Source organism: Lissotriton vulgaris, chromosome 4_1 (assembly GCF_964263255.1).
Source record: "Lissotriton vulgaris chromosome 4_1, aLisVul1.2, whole genome shotgun sequence".
In the NCBI taxonomy this organism is placed as follows: Eukaryota; Metazoa; Chordata; class Amphibia; order Caudata; family Salamandridae; genus Lissotriton; species Lissotriton vulgaris.
The window spans coordinates 1,630,489,752-1,630,503,123 of NC_141691.1; the positions used below are offsets into that span (position 1 = coordinate 1,630,489,752).

The 13,372-nt window shown below is 41.0% G+C and overlaps 1 protein-coding gene across 1 annotated transcript in view; it reads left to right on the top strand.

Moving 5' to 3' along the window:
- The first annotated feature begins 262 nt into the window (after positions 1-262).
- The window catches only part of HNF4G (hepatocyte nuclear factor 4 gamma), a 273,625-nt gene continuing 260,515 nt past the window's right edge, over positions 263-13,372 (top strand). The window contains exon 1 of the mRNA XM_086965903.1: positions 263-286. Within this exon, the coding sequence (XP_086822029.1) occupies positions 280-286 (7 nt within the window). The 5' untranslated portion in view covers positions 263-279. The remainder of the gene's footprint in view (positions 287-13,372) is intronic.

Below are 13,372 nucleotides of genomic sequence, written 5' to 3' on the forward strand. Positions count from 1 at the left end.
CCCCTTTAGTTTGATAATGTTTTATGAGATTCTCTTCAATTGTACCTGTAATTTATTGAATATATTTGTAATATTGCACTGTAAAACTACTAGATTGGTCCTGTTTACTAAACCATGTTTTTGGGGCAGAGTATACCTCACCCCTTGAAGGAGAGGCAACATGGTGCTAGTATTAATACATGCTGAGATGGTAACTTTAACTCACTTTCCATTCCAGTTGGGAAGTGAAAGCATTGATTTCTGTGTGACACTCACTTTCTCTAACATGTTGTTACTTGGATGTCAGGTAAGGAACGATTCTTCGACTTTTTTCACCATGTGGGGAACATATTTCCATGAAATGTAGTCACTTGAATTAATCCATTAAGTGATGTGATTTTATTGCGAGAAACAGTGTGATCTTGTTTGTGATGAGCGAGGGTCATGTACATATGTCCTTGTCGTGTACTCTCTCTTGATGACCAATTTGCATTTTTATGCAGTTTTTTTTTTAATGTTTACGGTGTTGATTGTCTAGTATGGATGGCAGCGCTATGTGAATTTAGTTAGGGTAATGATATCATATAGATGATAGGTATGGTAATGAGGAACTACTGAAGATAGATTATTTTTCACCTGCAGATGCAATAGTGGCGTTATATGTGCAATACTACCTTAGGGTGCTATTTAGGGTGTTTGTGGGTGACTGTCCTGACATACATTAGCCCTTCCATGTTTGACTCATAGGTGTTTTAGGCCTAGGTTGATTTTTGTGCAAATTATACTTCTCTTAGGTTTTTTAGTAGCGTATTTACTGCAAATTATCCAAATATTTGGGCGTAATGTTTAACTGAGACATCAGTTGCTTTTGTTTGTTTCATTTGATTGAACACTTTCTTTATGTGACTAACAACCAGCCATGCTCGGGGTTCCTGACAAATACATTTTATGGTTGTAGCTGCTTTACCCATAGTTCAGGTTGCTAGAATGAGTTAATGCTCCACGACTTATTTTGTTTTCTGCCTTGGATACAGTCACCACTATGGAATCTGCTTTGGTCATGTCGTTATTTCTTGAAGGTAACAATGGTAAAACATCTCTGTTCCAGAAAATCAAAGATTTGGGGGGATATTTACTTGCATGTTTATTCATTGTGGGCGTATATCCTCTTACATGCAGGTATTGGTACCCTCATGTGGCAATTCATATGGTCAGACAGTGCTACCCTAAGGTAATTATAGCCACCTAGTGAGATCTACTGGAATTAGAGAGGGGCCCTATTGGTATAATGATTCTAAAATAATGATTTTTCCTAAGGTAATGACTGTAAGTATTCACTTGGCTTTGCCTCCTGCGTGTCCCTGTTCCTTTGTCCAAGGTAATGGTGGGTTTTCGGTTTGGGAGGAGCCCTTTATGTATCTCCCATTTGGCTGTGGCTCCTGGTGTTCCAGGTTCTTGTTTAAGGAGTCTCATTGATTAGTTTCTGGAAAGGCTATTATGGTTACATTTTCCATTAAAAAACATGGGCTATGGGGGGAGATTTTCTCTCACTCTTTCTCCCATTGTAGTAATTAGAGCAGAAAGCATGGTAGAACTCCACATACCTTTTATAACACTGATGAGGAAACCTGCAGTATGATTACATCTTCTCATGAATTGATCAAGGAGGACATCCTAGATTGTCTACCTCACCTTCAGAAGAGGAGTGGTGGTTCAACTGCTCCCAGAAACGCCTCGGATTGGAAACACGGTGTGCCTGGTTCTTTCGTTTTTAATATTTTGTTGTTAGAACTCGTCATGAAGAAAATATTCTTTAGCTCTGAAAAGTGAAAGAAAGGCCTGGGTGAAAAGATACTGTGTATTAGCTTGGTGGAATGATGATTCCTGCAAATCCCTAAGCCAATTTTTCCCAAAGTTGCAAACCTGTGCATAGAGCCGCCCCCAGTGGGCACTCAACAACTTTAACCTTTCAATGAACTTAGCTGCTGCTATATTTTGACTGTGCTTGTTCTACCAGAGAAGAACCACCAAGGCTTGAGCTTCTGTTGTCACTGGGAGGTTATGTGGTACATCAGACACAAATATAGCTGTTTACAGAAGGCCCCTCCAAGAAGTGAATTGACACATTTAGTGCACAAGACCTGACACCAAGAAGGTGCTCAAATTGAGCCACTGGCACCCATTTTTGGGGACTGGAACTCATTTTTCCTTGTCAGACATTCCCACTGGGCAAGAGAGGGAAAACACACAAACGGGACTGATGGATTACCTGTCACAAAGTGAGAACGCAGGAACCTGCAGTAGTAAGATAAAGGGGGAGGGAGTGTCGGGCATTTCATTACAGAGGCCTGAGGTGGGTTCCGGACTACACAGCCTTGGTATTCGGTTCGCTGACACTTTAATAGTGCTAGTCGGGCTTCTGAGCAGTGCTTTGGGCACCGGCACTTAATATTTTACAAATTAAGCACTGCGCCAAGAACCAATGACAGAAAATCTGGTGGTTACAATTATTAGAATTCCTCTGTCCATGTTTCCCTCATGTGCCCTTGTGACTGGGTCTGGATGTTTTAAACTTTGTATTGAGGTTTGAAAAGGAATATGTGGACACGGTGAGAAAACGTAGATTTTAGTCATGCCCATTTCTTACGGGAACCACAGCAGCCGGTTTCTATCGCTTTGCCATTCTCATTTTCTTTTGTCAAAGATCATGCAGGAATTCTAACTTCATTATGGGTCGCTCGTTTTCCAGGTGACACCTTAGGTAGAGTTTCTTTACTTTCCTCAAACTGTTGCCAAAAGCATTAAGCCTCCTTAGCTGGCCCCTAGGCAGACTGGAATCAATTCTATATGATTGAAGTATGGCCCTCTCATCTTCATCAGCACTACGAGGTGGTCTTCAGTCGCAGGACAGCGCTTTACAAAACATCTAAAATAAAGTCAGAAAACCACGTTAATTGTATAGTTTTCCACTGCCTGGTAAGGCTAAATGCTAGCACACAACACACTTTCTTTGTGCTGATGATTAGTTTACTGCCCTCGGTAAAACCCTGAGAGAATGTTAGTGCAAACACAATCTACAATAGACATGTGCACACCTGCTTCATGGTATTTACGCGAAAGATAAGAAACGGGCTGGAATGGGGCAGCTTCAGCATGTGCATACATTTAAAGTGACGTAGGCAGAAGCGTTTTATTACGACTTCTGAGTTATTTTGGAAATCAGAACATTTCGGCTATCTCATTCAAAAATCAATATTGACAGTATGCACATGAAAAAGGTACATACACATAAAACACAGAAAAACTGCATGCCAGTAAAGCAGCATAAAGTTCACATTATAAGAGACTTCCAAAAATGAACTTGTTGTTTGCTGACTTGTCAGAAGTGCTGTGCGACTTTACATCAGATGAACACTGGGCATACTGTCCCAACACCACATGAACACTGGGCATACTGTCCCAACACCAAGTGAACACTGGGCATACTGTCCGAACACCGCATGAACAATGGGCATACTGTCTCAAAACCAAATGAACACTGGGCATACTGTCTCAACACCATGTGGACACTGCGCATACTGTTCAACAACACGTGGACACTGGGCATACTGTCTCAATACCACGTGCACACTGGGCATACTGTCTCAACACCACGTGAACACTGCGCATACTGTCTCAACACCACATGGACACTGGGCATACTGTCTCAACACCACGTGAACATTGGGCATACTGTCTGGACACCACGTGAACACTGGGCATACTGTCCCAACACCTCATGAACAATGGACCTACTGTCTCAAAACCAAATGAACACTGGGCATACTGTCTCAACACCATGTGGACACTGGGCATACTGTTCAACAACACGTGAACACTGGACATACTGTCTGAACACCACTTGCACACTGAACATACTCTCTCAAAACCACGTGAACATTGGGCATACTATCCAACACCACGTGAACACTGGGCATACTGTCTCAACACCACGTGTACGCTGGGTATACTGTCTCAACGCCACTTGAACACTGAGCATACAGTCTCAACACCACATGAACACTGCGCACACTGTCTCAACACCACTTGAACACTGAGGATACTGTCTCAATACCACGTGCACACAGGGCATACTGTCTCAACACCACGTGAACACTGCGCATACTGTCTCAACACCACATGAACACTAGGCATACTGTCTCAACACCACGTGGACACTGGGCATACTGTCTGAACACCACTTGCACACTGAACATACTCTCTCAAAACCACGTGAACATTGGGCATACTGTCTGGACACCACGTGAACACTGGGCATAATGTCTCAACACCACGTGGACACTGGGTATACTGTCTCAACGCCACTTGAACAATGAGCATACTGTCTTAACATCACATGAACACTGGGCATACTGTCTTAACACCATATGGACACAGGGTGTACTGTCTCAACACCACTTGAACACTGAGCATACAGTCTGAACACCACATGAACACTGCGCACACTGTCTCAACACCATGTGGACACTTGGCATACTGTCTCAACACCACATGAATACTGGACATACTGTCTCAACATCACGTGGGCACTGGGCATACTGTCTCAACACCACGTGAATACTGGGCATACTGTCTCAACACCACATGAACACTGGGCATACTGTCTCAACACCACATGGACACTGGGTATACTGTCTCAACACCACATGGACACTGGGTATACTGTCTCAACACCACTTGAACACTGAGCATACTGTCTCAACACCACTTGAACACTGAGCATACAGTCTGAACACCACATGAACACTGCGCACACTGTCTCAACACCATGTGGACACTTGGCATACTGTCTCAACACCACATGAATACTGGGCATACTGTATCAACCCCACATGAACACTGGGCATGCTGTCCCAACACCATGTGGACACTGGGCATACTGTCTCAATACCACGTGGACCCTGGGCATACTGTCTCAACACGACATGAACACTGGACATACTGTCTGAAAACCACTTGAACACTGAGGATACTGTATCAACACCATGTGGACACTGGGCATAATGTATCAACACCACTTGAACACTGAGCATACTGTCTCAACACAACGTGAACACTGGGCATACTGTCCCAACACCACAGAGAACACTGGGCATACTGTCTCAACACCAAGTGAACACTGGAACATGAACAATGGGCCTACTGTCTCAAAACTAAATGAACACTGGGTCTCAACACCATGTGGACACTGGGCATACTGTTCAACAACACGTGAACACTGGACATACTGTCTGAACACCACTTGCACACTGAACATGCTCTCTCAAAACCACGTGAACATTGGGCATACTGTCTCAACACCACGTGAACACTGGGCATACTGTCTCAACACCACGTGTACACTGGGTATACTGTCTCAACGCCACTTGAACACTGAGCATACAGTCTCAACACTCAACTGTGTCAACACCACTTGAACACTGAGGATACTGTCTCAATACCACGTGCACACTGGGCATACTGTCTCAACACCACATGAACATTGCGCATACTGTCTCAACACCACATGGACACTGGGCATACTGTCTCAACACCACGTGGACACTGGGCATACTGTCTCAACACTTCTTGCACACTGAACATACTCTCTCAAATCCACGTGAACATTGGGCATGCTGTCTGGACACCACGTGAACACTGGGCATAATGTCTCAACACCACATGGACACTGGGTATACTGTCTCAACGCCACTTGAACACTGAGCATACTGTCTCAACATCACTTGAACACTGGGCATACTGTCTTAACACCATGTGGACACTGGGTGTACTGTCTCAGCACCACTTGAACACTGAGCATACAGTCTCAACACCACATGAACACTGCGCACACTGTCTCAACACCATGTGGACACTTGGCATACTGTCTCAACACCACATGAATACTGGGCATACTGTCTCAACACCACGTGGGCACAGGGCATACTGTCTCAACACCACGTGAACACTGGGCATACTGTCTCAACACCACATGAACACTGGGCATACTGTCTCAACACCACATGGACACTGGGTATACTGTCTCAACACCACATGGACACTGGGTATACTGTCTCAACACCACTTGAACACTGAGCATACTGTCTTAATACCACATGAACACTGCGCACACTGTCTCAACTACATGTGAACACTGGGCATACTGTATCAAAACCACATGGACACTGGGCATACTGTCCCAACACCATGTGAAAACTGGGCATACTGTCTCAACACCACGTGGACCCTGGGCATACTGTCTCAACACCACATGAACACTGGACATACTGTCTGAAAACCACTTGTACACTGAGGATACTGTATCAACACCACATAAACACTGGGCATACTGTCTCAACACCACGTGAACACTGGGCATACTGTCTCAACACCACGTGAACACTGGGCATACTGTCTCACAAATGACTTCAATCATATTCATGGATATCACGTTTTAAAAGCTCTGTTGCTACAGATTTCTACCTTTGTCATTTCGACCACAAGGAACCAGGATGCTTGGCCAATTGATTTGTGTAAGAAATCTCATGCATAGGGCTCGCTTTCTGGACAATATTTGTCAGAGACACTGCATGGAAATACGGATTATGGGGGCTCACAGGTATATCCAACTATTCTCCTTCACAGTTCTTTGAACAACATATGATGGACAGAGTTTCACTTGAACTGCAGGATGCTTTCATGCTGTACTTTCAGTTTTATACTTTCAGTTTCATAGTAAGGTTTACCTTTAGTACCCCTTTGTCAGAATGATCCCTTGTTTTCCACTCTAAAGCAATCTTCTTTAAAATACCACACCTTTCTGTCTACCCAAACCTCATTTGTATTCCACTGAGTCTGAACAGATTTACATAACCTTAGCATCCAGCCCTTCATCTCCACAGAGCAGTAAAGCCGTTGTACCTCCTCACAATCCTCTGCACATCCCTGCACTACCCTGTTTCTTCTCTCTAGGGTCTACATAGACATCACTGTGGCTCTGATCAGCTCCTTAGTCTCGCAGTCATTAACAACAATGTCATTCCTCGGTTTTTTAATAGACTGTTCAATTACTAGGGTAGAGCAGTATTTTCACACTTCAACCAATCCATCGTGGCTGCTCCTTATCATGCTTCTCCTGTCAGTGTTTTGTGCTAACTCACTATAGCAACAGTTTTACATTGCTGCTTTACTAGTTTGCTTCACCGAGCCTTTCATTTCCTTATTGCAGTCATTCACCAAGCTTCAGTTCCCCCATGCTCCAACAGTCTCTCTTGCATTTCGAATTTCTATTATTTCAAGCTTCGATGCTGACGACTATCTGATATTGCAGTCTTGCAACCCAAGCATGCATCAATAAGCTTGCATATCAATTTGCAGCAACTAGTCGGGTTTTTAGGACATTCACTCCGGTTTCATGTATGTGTTTGGGGTTTTTCGCAACTCCATTCTTGGTAGCATCATCAAGTAACCTATGTAATTCTCTGGGCAGAGAGGCTGGTGTCTAGAATGACTTACCTTTACTTCATAAATGCTAAAGACCTTTTGTGAAATCCTCCACAGTGCTGAAAGGGTTAATGGTCACATTTTCATAGCCAGTTTTCTGGTTAGCGCTTTCATAATTACTGATGCCCTACACACGAGATCAGAGAAAATAAAAAAAATCAGACGTAGAACATGGAGGAACTAGGAACATTTGAAGCTCTTGTCTTTTCTTGGTGTGGAGACCGAGGGATAATGTGCATTAGGTTACTTCTATTAAGGCAATCTATACATAGTGCATACATAAATCTATTTTTTCCAAGTAATTTTTATCTATTATAATGTGTTGCGCTATTGAGATATCTACCACATACCATTGCCCAGGCTTTTAGAAAATAGCTTTTTATCCCCAAAAAATGTAAATGGATTCCCAATGTCTCTGGTCTCTCGTATTTCTTTGGCTTGCCTAAGCAATAAATGTCTCTTTTCCAACAATCAGCCTTTAAAATGGATCTATTAGTACTCTTTCCCTCGTTTTCTGCACCTGCTACTCCTACTCAATTGAGGTTAAAGTTAAATTAGAAGGACGTGCATGGGAAAGTCAATGAAAATGTGTGTGAATAACCACAAAGTCACAACTGTGTGCATGAGCACCGCGTTTGTATAGACCATGCACATTAAGCCAAAATCCAAACACGTGCACTGTGCACTAGTAAATCACAGATAAAATAGCATGCCTGAATTTTCGGTACAACTACGAGTCATAAATCCGGATTTGAAACAATGTAGTTGGAAAACGTACATCGGTGTACATTACATTTGAAAGCAAATATCCATGTCAGTTAGCACTTTAAACATATCACTTCCTATTTCATGTTTACTTCCTATTGTTGTATTCATTTTCTCTGGTATACTGACAAAATATCGAAACTCAAAATATCCCCATACAAAAATAGTGTGACAAAAATATCGATGTAAAAATATCTACAGCCTATACTTAAAATAGTAAATTAAAAAATATCGGGGAAAGATATTGATGTCATAAATAAAGTTGTACAAAATATAGTTTTTAAATATAAATATATAATAAATTAATACAAATTAAATATTTTTAAGAATAGAATGAATTAGAACATATTTTACAAAATAAATTTGATTTAATATGCATTTTAACAAATATAACAAATAACCTTAATTTAAAAATGTTAAACACACATATATAATAATATACATATAGATTTACTTTAAAACAATTATTAAACTAATTATTTTAATGTATATTATAATTTTAAAATTATATAATTTTTTTACAAATAAATATATATATAAATACCAATACCAAAAAATCTAATTAAAAAACATTCTATAATAAATTAAAACATTAAACTATTTAAAAAGCTTTAAACTTACATTTCTCACTCCAGTGAAAGCTGGAAGAAACAAGCGTTGCCAAGCATCTATAACCAGCCCCAGAGGAAGAGTCGTCAAGACTTGAAACGCGTAGGGCAATAAACAATATTTTTTCCGAAGAAATGGAGCGAGAGCAAGTGAGATCCAGATGGATGGCAAACAGTGGATTGCCCTCCTGAGTTCTTGGGCATTTATATATATAAATGTATGTATTTTTTATGATATTTTAGTAAAATATATTTTAATATATTGTTCAAATTAAATGTATCATTAAAATAGAAATATGTTTTAATTTTGTGAAGTTTATTTTGTTTTACTTCTAAATGTAGGTGTATGTAAAAAAATAATGTATATATACATATATATGTATATATAATTGCTCTATTGGCAAATTTAAAAACAATTAAACAATTGTGATTTAAGTTAAAAATTAATATTTATTTTATTGCACCCTGCCCTGTGGGCTGTTTAGGACCTACCCTAGAGGTGACATATGTATTAAAAGCAATTGTATGGGCCTGGCAAAAGTTTTATTTTGCCAGATCGAAATGGCATTTAAAACTGCACACACAGGCAGTAAGGTCAAGCCTGAGACATGTTTCAAGGGCTATGTAAGTGGGGCACACAATCAGTAATGCAGGTCTGTTTATTCCATATAGGTATCTTATATAGGTGCAGGTATTATCGTAACCTTTCACCTATATTTTTTCCTACATTACATACATAACGGTTCTTAGGGACTGACCTTTTACCTAGATAAGACACTGCATTCAGAATGCATGTTTTTCCCTAGTTCGAATATCCTACATTATGCATGAGGTTTCTTGGAAGCACAGCAAGACTACCATCTCCTGTATAATATCTCTGTATAAAGTTCAGGCCTGACGTCATCCTCTTGTCCGACACAGAAAACAGCATGGTAGAACCCCTGGGGAGACCTATGGTTGTGTATTCATCATGTCTTGCTTAGAAAGACAGAGGAGACCGTGACTTCCATGCTGACACACTGACCAGAGACGCTAAGGTTTCTGCATGCAGACACTCCAGCTCGCAGTGGTCTAATATACCTTGTGGGTGTACAACTTGAGACCAGGACGGGGTGCAATACTCTCGTTCTCACGTAATGGGGTTGACTAGAACCTAGAGGGATTCTTGGCATAACACCTACATAGATGCTAGGTACATTTAGGGTCATCTAGTTAGGGAGGCTTCGTAGGCGTTCGCACGTTTTATCATGTAGTTTATGTACTTGTATATATTCATGATTAATGCAAAATGGTAGAGCTGTACCATCCCTTTACTTTCGTAGTACTGCTAATCATATATCTCCACTACTGTCTAATGGTTGTTACAGCTCATCTATTCTACACTAGAATAACAACTGTTCAATAAATTCTTAGTGAAACGCCCAGACTATTTAATCTGTGTATCTCTGAGTCAAACTAAGTGAGCACGAGTGACTGAGCGAAAGGTAGTATATTGTTTCCACGATTCTGAGGGATCAGGTTTGTCATGTTCTGAGGTTGCCAAAAACTATTCTCTCCATGATAAGAGGAGATTCTAGTGGCTGATAAAGAAAGGCTAACATATCCAGTGGGGGTGCATGGAACCAGTCTACCACCAATTCCACAGTTTGTTATCCAAATGCACAGATCCTGTATAGGTTATATTGGTAATACACAACATGGTGCCTCCAACGTTGGTTGGGTACTTATTTAACAGTAGAATCAGTTCAGTTGTGCTATTCTCAGGGATCCCTACTCACAAAACACCAGAGAAGTCTGAAGTGGGTGGGCACAAACTCCGCCACAGCTTAGTTGGCAAAAAATCCTATTTATTAGCTGTTGGTTAATCAAGCTTGAAGGACACGTTGTTCCAAAATTGTGCAAAACACTTTATCTTAGTTTCCTTGAAAAATACTTCTTCCTCTAAAACAAATGACTGAAGGTTTGGAGAACCCAGGGGGAGATGTGCACAATTTACATCTCTCAGATGAAGAAGAAGCAGACACAATACAAATTACATTCAAATTTAGAAATACAGTCACCCTGAAATTACTAGAACATGGTTTAACACCTGGGGTGGCAAAGTAGCTTTCGTGATTGAGGCACACTAATCATACAGAAAAGAGATATTTTATTCATAGGTTACATTCCCAGCAACAAATGCCGGAACACAAATATTTCAAACCTATATGGAAGGAGATGCACCTACGGAATACAGTCCGTTAGAGGACATTGAGGTTCCACTCACCTACCAGGAAAACTTATATGGTTTATAGGTGCCCTACCCCACATAAGAAGAAGAGTGAGACTCAGCCCGCTCAGAAGAGAAAGGGGTAACATGGCCAATATTAGTGGCCTACAAACCACATCCTGACATTGAAACCATGCCAGTAGGAGACTTACACACAAAACACAATGATGTGATAAAAATCTACAGAAACGTGACGCAATTCGTCATGAGGACACTTACAGTCTAACCAGCAATAGTTGCAACAAATGCAACTCAAGCTCAGGGTACAGCAACTAAAATCACACCACAATGATTACACGCAGTGATGGGCAAATTGCCCACAAAATATGAACAAATGCCATTCTGGGTAGCTCAGAAAATAACACAGCTAGAGGCAGTATTCCCAAATACAACCCCATATGAAAAACACTGAATGCTAATAATCTGCTTGCCCATGGGGATAACACTACAAGTAGAAAATTGTACCCCTTGGGGTGCAGTCTTTGCTGCCATTTATACCAGTACTCATGATATTTCATCATTAGCGGTGACACCAAATGTATTAAGACAAATACAGAACGAATATGGAGCAGAGCCTGCTCTGAACTTAGGGATGCAGTTACTAGGTAACTATGCCCAGGTATCAGCCATAATATTAGCTAATATTAAAGGGGAAGCAGCGTCAGTGGCTATCCGCCAATGCCTAAGGGAGTTCAATCCTTTAGAACAGGAATACGAACTACCAAAAATGATTGAAACTGAATATGCAGAATTAGGCAGAGACAGTTTGGGTGGGAAAGCTTTAAAACCACAACTGATGGGCAGTTCTGAAAAGGACACTTCCAAGCAGTCACCTGCTTCAACTAAAAAGAAGTGGGAAAACTAAAAACAACAAACCTTTAAAGGAAGCAGATCTCAATCCCGAGGTAGATCTCCTCCACTGGAGCCCTACGAAAAGAGGTATAACCTCAGGAATAGGGATAATATTAGGAAACCTGGGAAGGATGGTCAGAAAGACAAGAAGAGCGTACAAAGTCCAGAGGCAAGCAGCACACTCAGGAATACACTTCTAAAAAAGAAAAGAAGCCAAAGCAAAAGCCACAGTTCAAAAAGAAGTTACAGGTCTAAAGATCAGACATGCTCAGAATTCTGAGGACTTGACTAGTGAACGGGGAATGGGCTCTGATGATTCTAGACAGTGCAGCAGAAGTAACAGAAGCTCACCAAAATCTGATGGAATTTCTGGTGAAAGCGGACTTGAATGAATATATAACAGTAGAAACACCCGATACTAGGGTAAGTGTCCCACATAAAGTATAATAAATAACGTTCCAGATGGAGGGGGACAAATAGTGAGAGGTCTCTTTTACGAGAACCTTACGTTTGGCTATGACATTTTGTTAGCTGAACGAGATTGGCTGCCAGCATTCACCATGGATTGCCTTAAACAATAATTCTACCGGCATTCTCAGATCATATTCCCAGGCACTTGCAACACACATATGCGCAGGAGTGGGCAGTAGCCCAGGCTCCAGAACTATACAAAAACCATGTTGGATGGGATGAGGATTCAACCCATCACATAATTCCTTTAAAAAATACTCCAACTGCACAGAGGCAGTATCCAATAAAGCAAGAAGCTAAAAAACAGGTCAGAGAGATCTTAGATCAACTTGAATACCCAGGGGTGATCGGAAATTGCACCTCCTTAATGAATAATCCTTTGTATCCAGTCATGAAACCAGACAATTCACATTGTCTAGTTTTAGATTACAGACATTTAAACACATGCACAAAGACATTAGCTGTCCAAAATGCACACAGTGATGCATTAATGAATAACATTGTGCGAAATAATACAAAACGACACTTGATATCTCAAATGGATTTTTCTGCCAAAATATAGCACCTGGAAGCAGGTATCTAGCAGCATTCTCAGTGCTAGGGTTTCAGTGTCAAGCACAGGACTGTTTTCGGCCAGAGTAACTGAATTATTTCAAAAATTGGATGAAGAGGCATTGTCCCCTGTGGATGATATTTATCTGACGGACGATGACCTAGAAGAGCACTTGAACACCATATTTTGGGATTTGCATCTGAGGGCTACAAATGTAACTTTAAGAAATCAAAAATTGCCCCCCTCAGTATCCTGTTTTTAGGATATGAGCTTTCAAGTGAAGGGAAAAGCCTGGCAGCCAATTTATTTTTTTAATGCACGCTGCTCCAACCT